The sequence below is a fragment of the Haplochromis burtoni genome, unplaced genomic scaffold, assembly GCF_018398535.1.
Source record: "Haplochromis burtoni strain Fernald_Lab_line unplaced genomic scaffold, NCSU_Asbu1 Contig_382, whole genome shotgun sequence".
In the NCBI taxonomy this organism is placed as follows: domain Eukaryota; kingdom Metazoa; phylum Chordata; class Actinopteri; order Cichliformes; family Cichlidae; genus Haplochromis; species Haplochromis burtoni.
Genome location: NW_024582743.1, coordinates 338,143 through 356,373, shown reverse-complemented (window position 1 = coordinate 356,373; position 18,231 = coordinate 338,143). Strand labels below are relative to the sequence as shown.

At 40.2% G+C, this 18,231-nt stretch overlaps 1 protein-coding gene across 3 annotated transcripts in view; it reads right to left on the bottom strand.

Moving 5' to 3' along the window:
* The window catches only part of LOC102300574 (WD repeat-containing protein 7), a 104,751-nt gene that overhangs the window by 42,024 nt on the left and 44,496 nt on the right, over nucleotides 1-18,231 (bottom strand). For all 3 annotated transcript variants that reach the window (XM_005944381.2, XM_005944384.2, XM_005944383.2), the window contains 3 exons: nucleotides 16,206-16,324; nucleotides 13,307-13,430; nucleotides 8,455-8,568 (listed from right to left, as the gene is read on the bottom strand). In XM_005944381.2, coding sequence (XP_005944443.1) covers nucleotides 8,455-8,568; nucleotides 13,307-13,430; nucleotides 16,206-16,324 — 357 coding nt within the window. The remainder of the gene's footprint in view (nucleotides 1-8,454; nucleotides 8,569-13,306; nucleotides 13,431-16,205; nucleotides 16,325-18,231) is intronic.

Genomic DNA, 18,231 nt, shown 5'->3' with positions numbered 1-18,231 from the left:
TCTGAAATCACGTTACAAAATGATACTTGTAAATATTGGCATGACATGCACTGTCAAAATCACTCATCCTCTCTTTCTCCATCCCTCCCTTTATCTACATATGGGGCCATTTCCATATAATCCGATTATACTTTCTGTGTTGTGTATTTCTGTGATGAGTGTAAGACCTCATCCTCTGAGGTGAAGCTTTAAACTGATCAATCTGATCAGTAATACCATCTGAACCTGCCCACGGGGCTGAAAACGCCACAAAGGCTGACTGTCTCTCCATCTCTCCATGTTTCTTTAGTCCTACAAATGTAAATTTCTTCAAGTTGCAGCAGATTTTTATCACTGATATTGTACATCTCACCCAGCTCAGCTCGTTTCAGGTCCATTACCAGATTTTCTTATATCAAGATCCGTCTCACCTCAGTGGGTTCACAACTTTCTCTGGAGAATACCAGTCTGAGTGACCAAGAAACATGACCATGCCGTCTATCCATTCACAACACACACACACACACACACACACAAAAAATCCAATATCTACTCATATGGCAGACTGTTGCAAACTTGCTAATAATCCTTAAAACCAATTTCAATTTTTTTTTTTTTTTTTTTAAAATCACCAGATCCATCATCAGTTTTACAGAAAATATGAGAGCACATACCAAGCTCTCAAACAATCACCATTCAGCATTCCCTTCCAAGTCGGGACCCAACTGCCATGTGCTAACAAAAGCAGACCATGTGAGCGACCCTAAGCTGACAAACACGACTCCAAGCAACTGTAAAGAGTTTTACCACTTTATAGCACAACTGCTCATTTTATCCCAACTACGCCCATAATCTCACATAGTCCCATTCATCCTAAACACCAGGTGGAGAATAATACAAATGGAGAGCCCATATAAATACTGTTTCATAAGATCACAGTGATCTTCAACCACCAAGTGAACGTTTGTGTGAAATTTAAAGAAACTTCCCAAAACCGTTACCAAGTTTTCAGGTTTAAGAAATTGGAACAAACTGACCTCACATCTGTGGTCAGACTGTGGGCTGACTGCTTGTCAAAAAGACACACACACACACACACACACACACACACACACACACACACACACACCCCCACCCCCCCCAAGGCCAGCGCTTTATCTTTGTGACACATTCATAAACCATGACACACACACACACACACAGAGACAGTCACACACACTCGGCAGGGTGGGGTGTGTGAAGGTGGGGGAGGGTGTGTTTCACACTGTAACCAAACTTTTATGGTACCATACTGTATAATATTACAGCTTTACCACTCTGAAATAAATCAGCTGTAACATTAAAAACAAGTGAATGAAGTATCCACGCCTCTCTGGTGATAACTTTTCACTGCTCGGCTTAAGTAAATTTTAACAGCAGCCTTCAGATGCCAAGAGAGGCTGTGGTATTTGCACCACATCTTTCCTGCAGTACTGTTTCCACTCCACACCCAGCAGAAATACATTCCTGTACATTATTAATATTTGGACTACCTTTAATACAATAATATCCTCATACACCAGCTGGGTCCCTCACTGTGTAACACAGTAGGGACACAACTGTCTGAGACAATCACCGTGTTCGGAGTGGCGGCTCGGAGCATTTATCTCCCCATAAGTTCAATCTGTTCTGAGGAGAAATGTGATCTGACCCAAACGACCTCCAGGCTCGGGTATTAGATTAGCCAGGGAGGCTGACGTTTCAGATAACCAAATCAAAACTGGGCTAATGATGCCGAGAGGTGAGGGTCAGCCTGACCTTTGACCTCTGACCTCGATCACCGCTGCTGTGGACCCCTCAAAATGGTAAGAGAGGACAGAAATCCCTTCATACTCTGTGTTGTCCTGACCTTCCCTCCTCATAAACAAACTCATAGAAATATTTTATGATAATAATGCAAGATCAGCTGCATGATGTATAAAACCACGTATTTAATTTTACTGAATGACTTTGACTGGGAGCAATCAGCAGGGCAAAACTGCCCAGCAGTGAAAGTGGTTCAGTGTGTGAGGAATGGAGGGTGTTGGGGCTGCGTCCACCAACAACCTTTGACCTCCCTGGGGTCATCCCCTTCATCAAAATCCATGGGTGCACTTATTTCTCAGTAGAGGCAGACTTCCCTCTAGTGTAGAAACATGACTGTTCCAGGTTACCCACCACTGAACGACAGTGCAAAACCAAGAGAGACACCCACAGGATCTCAACACACTTAGCTGTTGATGTAAAACTATCAAATCCATGTTTTTATATAATTATAAAAATGGTATTTCAGAATTAACCCAAGATTACTGCAGGTGGCACATTCTATACTTGTACTTTATGACAAACTAATTAGCTTACTATAATGACAGTATGTATTGAGGTTATAGTTAACTAAAACTAAAAACTAGATGTGAAAAAAAGCTTTACTTAACTAAAATAAAATAAAAAAATAAAAAAATAGACTTGAAAAAATTAGAGCTGCAAAAAATTAAAAAAAAAATAAAATAATAATAATAATGACAACATTCCTGATGAGGCACTAAAGCATGTGTTTTTTTGAGACTACAAAACTTTGAGTCAGCTGCTTTTAGCAAGTTTTGTGGGGTTCTCTGTACTGATTTTCCTAAATCTTGCTTCAGGGTCTGGAAACTCACAAGCTAAACTAAATTCATAAGAAAAAGTCAAAAAGACACATTTTGAAGGACGACCTCTGCGTCAAAGATTTGGCAGTGGGACTGAAGTTGTTTGAGTCTGTGAGACTAGACTGCAGTCATTCAGGAAATAGCCAGGGCCCATAGGGCTGCTTTACACAGCATAACACAGTGAAATGTAGGAATTCTTGTATTACAATAACAACAAATGACCTTACTCTAATTGTTTAGATTCTTGGGCATGTTTTCCCACCAAAATGCCATGCCATCAGAGATTTAATGAACTAAATTCAAGTGAGTGTGTTGAGAGAGAGGGGAGGAAGAGGAGGCTGCGGATCCTAATGACATCCCCTGACACTGCAATGGACATAATTACAGGTTTGCTTGTGCGCGTGCGTGCGTGTGCGCGTGTGCGTGTGCGTGTGTGTGGCACTGAGCAACAAATGTTCTCACCTGCACATCCTGGTGTGTGTACATGTTGGTGTTTGTGTGTGTGTGTGCAAGTGTGTGACAGCAGACTGATGTGATGAGTCTATCGCCGTGGAAACAGCCTGCAGCCAAGTGATTTTGCTGCTGTAGACATCTCTGTCTTCTCTCCTTTGTCTCGTCCACTTCTCTTTTTTCCCCTTCACTCGTTTCATTTGCTTCACATTTTCTCCTAGCAAATCCAAAACATGACGAAAACCTCGAGTTCCCACAACCTCAAATGGCTATTTCTGTCTATACAAAACACAAAAACTCTATAATAAAACAATAAAACCCACAAAATCATCTTACTAAGTATCTGAGAATGTAATATTGCACATGCCCATGTGCAATATTACATTTTTTCCTGACATGAGCTAAACAATTACAGTACCACTGCTCACCATAAAGCTCCACATAAAGCTGTCAGACTGAACATAAAAACACTGCACATTAAGTCAGTATGTGTTAGTGTAAGTGTAGTCTGTATGTGCATGAACAGCTCTGATGGTTGATGGGATGAGCCTAAATTAATCCTAATTACATCTTCAGTCTGCCTTAAACCATTTGTTCCCCTCTCTGGGCTCTGTACGATGTCACACAGAGCAGATATTCACTGAATGGTCACCTTGGGGACACAGCTCAATTGCAAATATGTAAAATATGCTGGCGCTAAAACCGATAACACAAACAGAAGATGAATTAAAGGGCTGCACTGAGTTCTACTATAAGATGGATAAAGGAATAATTCAAACTACCGTAATTGTCGGGCTATAAGCCGCTACTTTTTGCACCAGCTTTGAACCCTGCGGCTTTTAGTCAGGTGCGGCTTTTCTATGGATTGTCCATGATTTTTGTCATATCGTAAGACGATTTGTTTTGTTTGTTCCGCTGTTGTACGGCACTACGTTGCCTGGCGGAAGGGCATGTGATCAGACACACAGTATCGGGGTTCAAGAGTGGTATGTTGGTCACGTGTCCATCCGCCAGGCAACATAGTGCCGTACAAGTAGCGCGAAAAACAAACTTCAAATTAACGCTACGCGTTCAGCGGGAGTCGTGGATGACGAGCGGCGATAAACTTGCGAAAAGCAAGTTATGCTCAACTCCACCGGTGGAATCTGACAGCGTGGAAAAGTGTGAAAACATCCACGATCACCAACGGATTTCGAAGGGCTGGACTGCTGCATGATGGAGAGGAGGACACCGCCACGGCCCTTCTGAGGGTGTTCGACTCTGACACTGACAACGAGGATTTCTTTGGTTTTGAAAGTGACAACGAAGGAAAGAAGCTGAGAGTGGATGACGAAGCCATCCTGAGCCTGTTCGTATCCGACACTGGAGAAGAGGACTTTGGTGGTTTTAGTGCGCAGGAAGAAGAGAAAGATGGTGGTGAATGACTGACTTTTCTTCTTGTTAAAGCCGTGTCACTGCACCTGAGCCTAAAAGGTAGTCCGAATCTATTTTTCTGGTGTGCTGTAGGTTATTGTTATGTACTACATTTGTTACTCATTTATGAAGCACAGTACATGTTTCGTACTTGTAATTACCGCTACTTGTACATATACCTAAAAAGTTATGCAAATATGTACCCATAACTTGTTTTTCAAAATATTAATAAAAGGGGTGTGTCTCCAAACAGCCATCTCTTTCCTGACAATTCCCTTTGTGCATATTCTCTTACATATGATAAGTCAACATTGAAACACCTGCGGCTTTTGGTCAGGTGCGGCTAATGTATGTACAAAACAGGATTTTCCCCTGATTTTAGCTTGTGCGGCTAATATTCAGGTGCGCTCTGTAGTCCGGGAAATACGGTACTCTGATAGAGTCAAAGTATAAAAACATAGAGATGGAAATAAGCGTCACAGAGTGAAATCAGCAGTGCAGCTAGTGTCATGTTTTGTTTTGTTTTTTTTTGTAAAAGTTTCGTGAAGCTGCACAGAGCACACGAGGAAAACAGGAAGTCAGGGACAGAAATGACAGACCGCATGCAGACAAAATGTTCCACTCTGTGCAGACTCACAATTTGTGAATTCTTGAGGTAAAACTCGTTTGCCAACTTTTAACATGAAGCAACGGAAATCATACACACATGTAGGGCTGTTCGATATAACGAAATATATCGGATGACGATATAAAAACATCTATCGTTTCATTTTACGCTATCGTTTGTTTCGTGGTGTCGCAAAATAAACTGTTTACGGCAATATTTTTTTATCGTTTTGATGGTCACTGTAGTGGCTATATTAATTTCTCTTAAGTTCTCTCTTTCTCTTATATTTAATATAACCACACTACTGACAGACAAGCGCCTGTTTTTATGTGAAGTCTTTAGCAACAACGACAGTAAAACCATCGCGTGTCCGCTTGTTAATGTTCCACATAAACCTTTCACAATAAAGCTCAAGATCCTTTTGAGACGTTTCAAAATAAACTGAATCACGTGAAAGAGTATGCAGAGTATTTACGAATGAGAAGCAAAAAAGAGCCATCAGGTGCTAAAAAATAAACTTCAGACTCAATAGTTTGAACAGGCTTTTCCCCGCAGCACGCTGTGTAATAAGTACTCAAAGAAAACTGCGGCCGTTACAACTTATGTCTAAAAATATTCAGTTTCATGCATCGGTTAAAATGCTGAACTCCAGGTACACGACGCTCAGCTGGAAACACTTCACACAAGTCGAGCTGCCCGAGATTCACAGAATTTACAGAAAATGTTACATTTTTGTGATTTATATCGTTATCGGACAATGGATGTATATGATTATATCGGGATATGAGATTTTGGTCTCATCGCTCAGCCCTACCCACATCATTTTTCATATGAACCCATTCAAATTATAACTGCAATTTTGGTACATGGTAATGTTAAATACCGTGTAGAAATCCAAGTAGTGAGTTTATATACACTGAAAATCTTTATATGACAGGTTTCCAAATGGAGAGTGCATTCATTCATAACAATGTTAAAAAGTTCAATTATAAAAACCACAAAAGAAACAAAGAGGCAAAAGTTCTTCCTCCACAGAAGAATAAGGTTCAGGTTGCTCTGTGTTTGAGGTTTCTGCTAACAGATTTAATCCTGCAGAGACCGAATGAAAAGCAAAAAAAAAAAAAAAAAACCCACAGCTGTCAATAAGAGAAAAACGAGCTGAGAGAAATGATAAATTGTCAGACACATCTGTGATATTGACTGGTCTGAGAGAAGGATGGAGGATGGAGGGAAGAGGAAAAAAGGTGGTGCAGACAGTGAGACAGCGTTAGGCACTGTTTTTTTTTCTTTCTTTATTACAGAAATGAATGTCTTTAAAATATTTAGACAAATGAGTCAATCTGCTTTATTGTTCTGTGATTCTGGATGCAAAAACTGCTGATGTGTTGGAAGAAAAATAGAAATGCAGTGCTTAAATGTGTTTATCTTAGAGTGGAGAATCGTTCTATGTGTGTGTCTGTCACAGTTAAACATTCAGGGTATATGTGGCAAGGATAAATGGACTGGAAAGTGTGTGCATGTGTGTTTTTCTACCTGTACTGCAGGTGTGAGTCGTTTCCTGGGGAGAAGTGCTTCTCACCTTACTGTGTGTGTGTGTGCGTGTGCGTGTGCGTGTGCGCGCTACACTAAACTGCTTTTAACACCATGCAGGTCACAGTACACGGGTATTACATGCAGGCATTGATTAGCACATGCGTGCACACAAACACTAATGCTTATCCTCCACTCAGAGTCAGCGGAGCAAAACACCTGAATTCAGCTGGAGATAAATAATAAATGACTTCTTCATGTTTTTTTGGAATCAAACCAGATGAGACTTCTCAGGTCACGGAGGGGAAAAATGAGCCCTTAATTTTAATCCTCAAACACCGGAGAGGTTCACGAAGAACAGAAGAAAGTCTGAAGAGGTTAAAGCTACAGCATCGTATGAAATGGGTTTCAGCTTGTGATCATGGGACAAAGCAGGGATGCTTCAAGAGACTTGAATTTCCTTGTCAAATATTGCGTGGGTATTTGCTGAAATTTTAATCTGCACACACAAGATTCACATTAGATTGCAGAGTGTGGTCACTGTTCTTTCTTTCCTTAGAGGTCAGCATCCACACGACAACTCGTTGCTGGTTTTTTAGGACAGTGTTCAGAGTTTTGCTCAGAAAGCAGCTGGACGTTCTAGACAAAACTGTCACTGCCTTCTAAACTACGACTGCAGCAATATGCTAGTGACCAAAGCAATCAGCAACTTTTAACAACTGAAATAAACGGTAGATGCACTTGGTCTTATACAGTCCTGTTCTACTCTAATTGAGCACTCATGCTAATGGTAAAAATGGTAAATGGCCTGTATTTATATAGCGCTTTACTAGTCCCCAAGGACCCCAAAGCGCTTTACATATCCAGTCATCCACCCATTCACGCACACATTCACACACTGGTGATGGCAAGCTACATTGTAGCCACAGCCACCCTGGGGCGCACTGACAGAGGCGAGGCTGCCGGACACTGGCGCCACCGGGCCCTCTGACCACCACCACTAATGAACGAATTGCAGAGCATAGTGGTGTTCAGTATCATGCCCAAGGATACTGTGACATGCAGAGATTGAACCACCAACCCTCCAGTTACTAGATGACCCTCCTCTTCCTTCCTGAGCCCAATGCAGTCTCATGACCAGTGGTTGCCAGATGATTGCAGACCAGTCGTACCTGTGCAACTGGATCCTGATCCACTTTATCCAACATTGCCACTACACATGACTGCAAAACCTCAATAAGTAGCTGAGCAGTAGTAACTTTCCTTCTTTCTTTTTCTCTCATCTATATCATTTGGCTAAGAATTACACTTTGGATCTCTGCGTTTAAATAAATGAATGGCCTGCTCTTCACAATTCACAAAAATACCCCAACAAGTGAGGCCGCGAAAGGTGAACTGCGATATAGTGAGGGAACACTGTACCCTGTGTGTACCCACTTAAATAGACGCAGTAGGCTATTATTAAAATCATTAACTTCTACAGTTACAAAGCCCATCACATCAAAAATTGGAAACCTGGCCCACTCCCAGTATACCATAAGAAAAATGAGCTTTACCAACTAAAATTTATGGTTCCAGCTAGCAGTGAAAGCATTCAAAGCATTTATTTTTAGATGTTTACAGTCAGTCTAAGGCAACTTGATGAGTATGGGAACAACCAATTCAAACCACGACCAACCAAGCTGCAGCTCTACAGTTTCTATTATTTACTCCTGAGATGGGTAAAAAAAAAAAAAAAAAACAAAGAATACCAAAGAAGTGTGCGTACTTTAATCCTATTTTCCCTGCTTAGAAAGAAATTTGTGCTCTTACCTGCTGTGATGTCATCATCAGTGACATCCATTTCCTCCTCAGGAGCCTTGGTTTCTACTGGCTGAGCCTCTGGTGGCGGCAGGGCTGGAGGGGGAGTGTCGGTGGTTGTTCCAGCTGAGGAGAAAGAGACAAAACGGTTCAGTGCAGTCCGTCCAACGAGCACAACCCAGGTTACTATTATAGATATAATTTACACATCTCCCCTCAGTGCATCATAGCAATTATAAAGTGCATGCAGTTCGATAATTTAACCATTAAAAACTACCCCACTGGATTCAGATAAAAAATGTTTCTATTAAATTTAGGCACTAAAAAGTACCCCAGTAGAATGTAGTTTACTGCTCAAATCTTTTAGATTAAGCCAATAAGATAAATTTGTCAATAAAATTTACTGTGACAGATTTAAGTAATAAAAACTACTCTGATAGATTTACACAGAAAAACTATGCAATTACTTTAACACAGTAAAAACTACGCCGATAGATTTAAGCAGTAAACCAAACCCTATTAGATGTAGTCAATAATAACTACACCACTAGATTTAATCAATAAAAACTACTTTGACAGAAACCAGTTGAATTAAGTTAGTTTCATGTCTGTGAACGTGACCAAACAGGTTATTCATGACCATTTCACATTGTGCCATGAGATCAGGCTCACTGATGTCACCGACCATCAGCGTAATGGTTTGAATGTCTGTATGTCAGGATGCTCTCCACTGCGAGTTTCTGTTCTGGTCCTCATTGTTGTTATGATCAGGTTAACTGCTCTGGTTAAGCAGCAAATAAAGGCTTATTGGACGTCCTCGTATAAGCAGAATGAATAGAAACACACGGACACACACAAGGACAGGGACACGCTTTTATTTAGCGTTTTCATTTAGCTCTTATCTCCCTGTTGGCAATTAAGAGTGGCTTTTCATTAGCGGCCGGCACTAATGAATGACACTGTGCTAATGAATGAAGCAGCTTAAGGTAACAGAGTCGGCACAGGGCTAATCTCTGGGAAAACAGCCTGCTTAATGAATTACAGAGACGCAACCACAAAGCGCTTATCAAAAACAAAGAAATATATTCCTCTTCCTTTTTTTTTTAAGAAAAAAAATGTAATTAACAAAAAAAGAAAAAGTTAAATGGCAGTTTCATAAGGCCTCTTCAGTACACCAATAAAATTAACTGTAATTACACTGTGTGTAATTACATTGATTAATCCAGGTTAACATGTGCTTCATGTTCCAATTAACCTGCTCACACACACAGCTGACAGCTCGACATAATGACTTCGTATCACACACCCACACCCACACACACACACGGTGACAGAAGGCCAATACACAGCCCGGCAGTTGATTACCTGTCTCTGACATTAAAGTGATAAAAACTTAATTGGATTTAATTAAAACATAACTGATGTTTTACTGTGAATGAACAAAAGGCGAAAAAAAACAAAACAACCCTCGCCACAGATAATGGTGGTTACATCCATCTTTTATATACAGTCTGTGACCCTCGAGGCTGCTGCTTGGCCTGAAGGTGGCCCAGTTCTCGTGTTCTGCATCTCCAGCACACACATCGTGCACACCAGCTGGGCTATAACCTCCAACTTAACTGTCCTGGTTGGAAGAATGAAAATGAGAGATACAAGAGCTGAGGGAGAAGAAGAAAGAGGAGGAGAGGGAAGTGGAGGAGGGGTGGCGAAGGAGGGGAGGAAAAGGAGGGGTGGCGAAGGAGGGGAGGAGAAGGAGGCGTTCTGCCCTGCTCCAAGGTCAAGCTTGTCATGTCAGCCATGACACATTGCTCCCAGCATGCCTTGTTAACCTCCAAGACCTCCTCCTCCTTGTCCTCCTTCTCTTCGTTTCTTCTGACTGTTGCTCCCTGTATTCATGTTTGAGACCCACACTTCCTGTTCTTCTCCTGTTTCCCAACCTCTACTGCTCTTTCACTATAGTTTTAAATCATCAGGAGAGATTCATCTAAAGGAGGACACACATAAGGATGACTGGAATATTTTTAGTTCAGATCTGTCTTATATAAGATGATGCAAGGGAGTTTCATCTTCAGCCTCTATTGTTGTACTGTAGTCCTGATAATTTAACTTTGCACTACAATGTTTCTGCTTGCTTGATTCTGTGTTTTAGACATAAGAAGAAAAGGAAGAGAGGAAAAAATGTTTGAAGAGATGAGAGATGAAGAGAAATGGAATGGATGATTGAGGCACTAAAACCTACTCCAGTAAATTTAGGAACTACTATGTCAGATTTAGTCGATAAAGACTACTCCGTTAGATTAAGGGACTGAAAACTACTCTTAGATTTAGGAAGTAAAAACTACTCTTTACTTCCTAAGTCTAATTGAGTAATCTGTTAGATTTAGGAAGTAAAGACTACTCCGTTAGATTATGGGACTAAAAACCACTCACTACTCACTAAATCTAACCAAGCTGCTACTTGGTTAGATTTAGGCAATATTACTGACCATCTTTAGGGACTAAAAATTAGTGAATTACATGTAAGAAACGATCATGATTTTGGTTAAATTTTTAGACACTTTCATGCTCTTGAACATGAAGAAACGGGGTTTTCAGTGTGACTATTTACAGAAAAGCTGGGAAAAATGTGTAGGAAAGGATGAAGGGAAAAAGGGAAGACGCAAGAAAGAGGGGGGAGAGGGAGACTTTGAACAGCAGGTTGATTGGAGTTTAAAAAAATAAGTAACAATCTGGATGTTCGAGGTAGACTGAGAAGCAACAACGGAGAAGAGCAAGAGAGAAAAGGGGGAAACGGAGTGCTCTTCAGTGATCAAAGAAACAGCTGCTTCACATATCCACCATTTGACCCTGAAAATTGCATGACAAGGAACAAAGCTCAGGGACTTTGGTTAATGAAGTGTGTGTGAATATGAGAGCTGTGTGTGTGTGTGTGTGTGTGTGTGTGTGTGTGTGTGTGTGTGTGTGTGTGTGTGTGTGTGGTCCCTCAGTACCCTGCCTCACAGCTCCTGTAGCTGTGAAAGACCTGTTTTCAGTTTTTGTTTTGTTTGTTTGTTTTAATTGTTAACAGCAGCTTTGCCACTCATGGCTTTCCAGATATAACCAGACCTCCCGTCTGCAGGTAAACAGCTCCATGCAGCCACTTTCTGATGATAAAACTACTTTCCCAAAACAATGTGCTGCTCCACACCATCACAGCAGTGATGATGGAGACTCTGTGGACAGTTCATTTCTTCCTCTGAGTGGAGGTTAACAGCCCCTGTTTTCTCCGTGTTAAAGCCTTTTAAACACTTCCAGGAGAGCTGAAAGGTCAGGCACGGCTGCTGCTGTTTGTGTGTGTGTTGTCAAGTTGGCTCCCTGCTGCGACGGAGGGACTCGGCTCAGTGACATTTCCTCTGCACTTAAGCCTAACAGATAAATACAGGCGACTCTCTACCACACTGGTCAGATAGCACAGGTCTCACTAAAGGTCTCATCCCACCCTCGTGCACTCTGACAGTTTGGTCAGAAACATACACACGAGTAACCTACTGAGATAATTTTCATGGTAGGGGTGGTCATAGCCATCCAAATAGCAATAACATGGATAGTAGCTGATATTGTCAGCTACTATCGTGTCCTCTCGTTTCCAAAATAGTTAGATTTTTGTCTCTAGGACAAACGGTAAACGACTTATGGTAATTGATGAAAAACACTCAGACCCAAATTTCTGAGATGTGTTCTGCTGAAGGTGCTGGTCAGCATCTTTACATCTTTACTAACAGTAGAAAATCATTTAATCAGTTAATCAATGGGTTTTGTGCAGAGAAAAAAGTTTGGGTTTTAAGTTGCGGTAATTACTGTAAACCAAAGACTGATCCAAGAAGAGCCTCAGGGTTCAGAGGACGTCTCCAGAGGATTCAAACACATCTCCGACTGTCCCCTGGAGATCCAGGATTTCCAGGACCAGCAGGAGTCATCTTTCTGCCTTTTCCAGTCCTGCTATGCAGCACACAGCTCAAATTCAATGACCCTTTAACCTCCTTTTCCACCCGCCTCCATTCTCCCTCATCCCTGGAGGTCACCAGTCCATCACTCCCCTACACATAGGCACCACCCCTGCCTGCGGTACTGCTGTGGTAACACAACACTGACCGGTGCCCGTTTCCACGGCAACTGTTCCCCCGAGAAACCCTTAGCATCCTCAGCAACCACAGGGCGACTCCTGAACACACACACACACACACTGCATTTTAGAGCGCCGTTTCTAGTAAAAGAAGGTAGAGATTCACCTTTCTTCCCATCAGCAGGTCTAACTATAGACAGAGAGGGAGACCAGGGAATAGACAGAGCCGGAGACAGAGTGGCAAAGCGAGAGAGACGGAGGTAAAGAGAGACGGCACTGACAGCTGCAGAAAGAAATCACCAATGAGAGTGGTTTGTGCGCAGCTATTGTGAGATATTCGTTAAAAATTTAGATGAGCTGGACAATGCTATACACGGCTTTAAAAGTCATCTTAACATATTAATAAGACTAAAAAAAAAAAAGAAAAAAGAAACTGAGGTTGGTCCTTGGTTCAGCCTCCAAGTTCATTTTGTCTGAAACAGGCTACTTTAGCTTCCTTATAGTTCTCTACGACATTACAGAGAGCCAAGAGTGAAGGAGACGGAATACGTTTATTTCCCTTTTTTGTTTTTAGAAATTCTGCTAGGAAACTGCTGTGGTTATTTTTTTAGTAGTAGTTTAGTAGTAAAATTGGTAGTAGTACTAATTTTTTAGTAGTAGTAACCAATACTGATACAAATACCTTGAACTTATAAAGGCACCTTATAAAAGGGACCGCATCATATCACGATTGATTTGATTAGCACACAAAGTGATACTTACGGGAGCTGACTGTGTCGACATACTGGGGCAGGTATGGAGCCCACATGTCAATGGTTTCTTTGCGTCCTGACTGGCCGATCCTCCTCAGTTCAGCCAAGAGAAGAGCTTGGGCTGCTTCTCGTACCTGAAACCACAAACACACTAAATCACTGTGAATTAAAAACAATATCACATGTTATTATTTACCGTATTTTCCGCACTATAAAGCACACTTAAAATCCTTTAATTTTCTCAAAAATCGACAGTGCGCCTTATAATCCTGTGCGCCTTGTGTATGAATTCTGGTTGACTTGACCTCGAACAGATTTTATGTAGCACACGGCGCTCAAACATCTGTCAAAAAAATGTTTTAGTACGACTTTGGTAAGCTACGAAGCCGCACCGCTTGATGGATTGCCGGAGCATTACGGCTACCATAGTCAGGAGCCTTGCAGAGTAATCTGGGTCCAAAACTCCGTCTGCTTCAGGTCCCAAAGTCAAATGAACACTGCGGCATCACTGAGAGTTAAAAACTGTCTAAATTTTTCATCTTTACTAAAATGATCAGCGTTGCTGCTTTACCAAGTATAACAATCAAGCTTAACATTCAGGCATGAAAACATAATTTATTAAATTAAACGGAGTTAGCAGGAAGTAGTTTCCACCTAAACATGATATACCATGTTCTGACTGAGAGATTTCTGAAAAAATTCAAACGTACAGCTCTGCTATCACTTCCAACATAAATGAAGACAGGAAACTAAACAGCAGTGACGTTTGTAGGGTTACTGAAGTTGGGCTAGCTGGTATATAATTATGTGCTACGTGATCGCTAGCGACACAGCTATGTTAGCATAGCATAAACAGTGAAGCTGGAGGATGAATGCTAACTTTTTTCCACTTGATAAAAGTTAACATGAGGGTTTCTTATGGTTAGGGACAAATGTAATCGCATGGCAGGATGCTGTAAACGGACCAAACTTCAGTCAGGAGAACAACTGAGATTATTCATCCACAATACGAGGTTAGTCATTAATTTACTGCAACAACATGGGAATAGAGCAGCTGCGTGAGAATTCAACATTAATCCATGGAAGTGGAGGAACCAGGAAGAATGAGTTGAGTAAAGTTTGACTTATCTGACTGTTTTGTTTCGCTTAATGCGCCCGTGCACATTAATATTGATCAAATCAAATCTATTTATTTATATAGCACTTTTCACAGGATAAAAACCACAAAGTGCTTCACAGTTAAATCTCTTACGAAAAAAAAACCCAAAAACGATTCCTTCTGTCACTATATCTAATACACTCTTAGTGAGAAAGCAGAAACAGAGTCAAGGTGTAGCCAGTGACCTCAATGTGGACGAAATGGGCATTTTAACCACCACATCAAACCTGCTGCTTTGAGTTACACAATACTTTTTACTAGATCCTGATTTCTGTGTGGATGAACTGTTGCATAAATTAATATAATTAATGACATAAGAACATTTTAAAATATAAGTATGACAAACACAAATAGAGCCATTAAAAGTAAAGATTCATAGATGACCAACTCCACTCCATTGAAAGTTTAAAGTGGTCCAAATGGCACCAACCCCAGGATGTGTAGGGATGCCTGTCAATAAAAATGGCCACACCCCTAAATTTAAGTCTTAATAAAAATCCAGTTGGATGAGTTATTAAGAAAAATTCACACCCTGTAATGTTTTTTTATGAAGGGAAAACTGAACAAAATTTGTCTGTATCAGGCTATAAACAGCTTTATTTATTCTGTAAAGCTGGATTTTCAAACATGGGAGTCTATGCAACCAGAGATGAGCAGTAATGTGTTACTGTAATCCAATTACTTTTTTCAAGTAATGAAAAAAAGTAAACAGTAATTAGATTACTGTTGCTTTCCCGTAAGCACGCTGCATTACTAAACTGTGATTTTGTTTGTGAGTGTCTCATGACAATGATGTACGAGCGTGCGGCGTCCGTGGCAGCAACAGACATGTGTAGATCAACAATGGATAATATGGAGTGCGGGAGAGAGTACGACCGTGCAGAGTTTAAGCTTGGAAGTACTGACATTACTTTGAGCTTTGAGTTTGACCCGTAAAAAGTGACAAAACCACTAGCGTCCGCTCTACACTCTGCGTGGTAAGAAAACTTATTTCTACGGCAAAAAATTTAACTTCAAATCTGAGCAAGCACCTAGCACGCTGCCACGGGAATGTGAAATTCACAGAAACACTGCTGTGGTACCGGGAAAACCTGCACCGGTCCCACTCCTGCTAAACAGGAGAAAAATAGATTTAAGAGCGATAGGACTTAGTACTACTGAATCTTTGATTTTATTTAATTTTTGCTGTGTTTTATTTGCATCTATTTGAAAGGGTGAGTGTAAGCATTAAAAATATTTTATTTTATATGCTGGAAAATGTTTAAATGTTAAACAAATTTCTTCAAATCAAAGACTGCTGCATATAATTTAATTTTTGATTATGTAATGTGCATAAAGTTAAAAGATTAAAACTAATTTTAAAAAGCCTTTAAAATAGACTTTTTCATTTGGTTCACTTTTATACGATAGATTATGCAGAAACAATAGAATTGGGCTGAAAAGCCAATTGCTTTATTACGTATTCAGGTTGTGGATCATGTTTTTTAAAAGTAACTATGTAATAAAGTAACTAATTACTTTTGAAAATAAGTACTCAGTAAAGTAATTGGATTACTTTCTTGGAGAAGTAATAATTAGTAACTCATTACTATTTTGAAGTAACTTGACCAAAACTGATGGTGACTGACTCACTTTTTTTTTTTTAGCTTGCCTCAAGTGGCCGTTAGAGGAATTGCAGTTTTTTTTTTTGTTTGTTTGTTGTTGTCTTTCCAATTTTGACTAAATTTTTCCTTGATGGCATCATACATACCTCCAGACAGCGGTCCTGCCATCTCCTCGCCAGCATCTCCAGCAGTGGCGGTCTGAACTTGTCCAAGCCAAGTAAGTCAGGGAGCATCACGCAGTGCATGGCCGCCAACTGGCTCCATCCTGCACAAACAATCACAACCACACACACACCAACACATTTTACACAAACAGTCAGAAAAACTACAAGAACAAGTTAAAGTCTCTCTAATGCTATTGCTGTCAAATAGAAACACTGTTTTTAATGCAGTGCCTTGAAATGGTATCCATACCCCTTGAACTTTTCCACATTTTGTCAACCATGAACTTGAATGTATTTTATTGTGATTTTGTGTAACAGACAAACGCAAGGCATGGAATGGAGTGTATGTGTTCACAGTCGCTCTCCATCCAATCTGACTGTACTGGAGCTATTTTGAAAAGAAGAATGGGCAAATTGCACTCTAGATGTTCAAAGCTGGTGGCGACATACCTCAAAAGACTTGCAGCTGTAATTGTAGTGACAGATAGTTTGAGAAAGTATCGACTCAGGGGGCTGAATACAAATGCACAATATGAACAGACGCCCCCGATCCAGTGTTGTGTTTGTGTATCACACAAAATCCCAGTTAAGTACTTTTAAGTTTGTTGTTGTAACATAACAAAATGGAAAAGTTCAAGGGGTTACTAGGTTTTTGAAAGCCTTGAAAGTAATTTTTTTTCTTGTTGTTGTTGTCGTCATTTTAAATCGTGACCAAAAAACAAACTTCAGTGTCTTCTTGAGTCATCCTTGCAGAGAAAGAACATACTTAACTCACCATTTTAGTCTTTAAAAGTACATTAAAAAGTATTTTTAAAAACTTGTTTCATGTGACAGCACTGACTTCCAAAGGAAAGAAAGAAAGACAGACAAAAAAAAAAAAAAAAAATCACAGTAACAACAGTCAAACACGGGATGAGAATATTATCGACAACATTATCTGCAGTCTTGGTTAGAGCAAACTAATTTTTTTCTGCTAACCAGAGTCTGTCTGATGGAGTAAACAACAGGTATACAAAAGCCTTGTCACGATACCTTGGCATGATGAATTTAAGTGTGTGTTCTCAGCTACATGTGGGTTTTTACTTGATAACAAAAAGAAACACTGAAGGCTTTCACAATAAATGGCAGACACTAAAACGCTCCGTTTCTCAGTTGTGTGACAAAAACATTCAAAATGTCTTGGTATCGCTTTATAAGGGCTCAAAACAATGGCATATATTCATATTTCTGACCATACACCAAAGATATACACATCACCTCTTACACATCTGTGACTTTAACTTTTTATTTGAAGATACTCAACATAAATCAAGCACCTTAATCACATATATTGGATTAATATATGGTTTCTGGACATGATGCATGTCTATGAAATGCACTTGTGTGATGGAGACTGAATGGCTGTTAGGCAGGAAAGAAATTTCATACAAATTTCTTTGCTGGGGGAACCGTATAAACTTACCTCCACCAATGAAATATCCAGATATTACAGAAAAAATAAAACGTTATTACAGAAATACTATGTAGAGGTTGACAGACTAAAGATTTCATCATATGTGACAGATATATTATAATAACTATGTTGTTTATAACATAGGAAATCAAAGCAATCAGAATCAGTCAACCTCCACATACAAATATGAATCACTGCCTTGCAAAAACTGCAGAAATTTGAATCAATTCTAGTTCCCAAAATAAAATTTTACTCCTGTTTTTTTTTGTTAGTTTGTTTTTTAAAATCAGACTGGACTTTGGCTTGAGGATTCATTTGGTTAACAAAGAAGCATAAGCTGCTCCAGGACTGTACTCACAGGCAGCTGGCAGCATCCATTTCATATATCAGTCCTATTAAAAAGGTCAACAGCAACAACAAACAACCTCCAAAAACAATCTCCATTAACGAGTTTGTTGGTTTGTTGACAACCAATGAACTTTTGGAACAAAGCTATGCTCATCAAGGTCCCCTCCTTGTCATGGACCAGTCAGAAAATCAAATGGTGCAGAACTA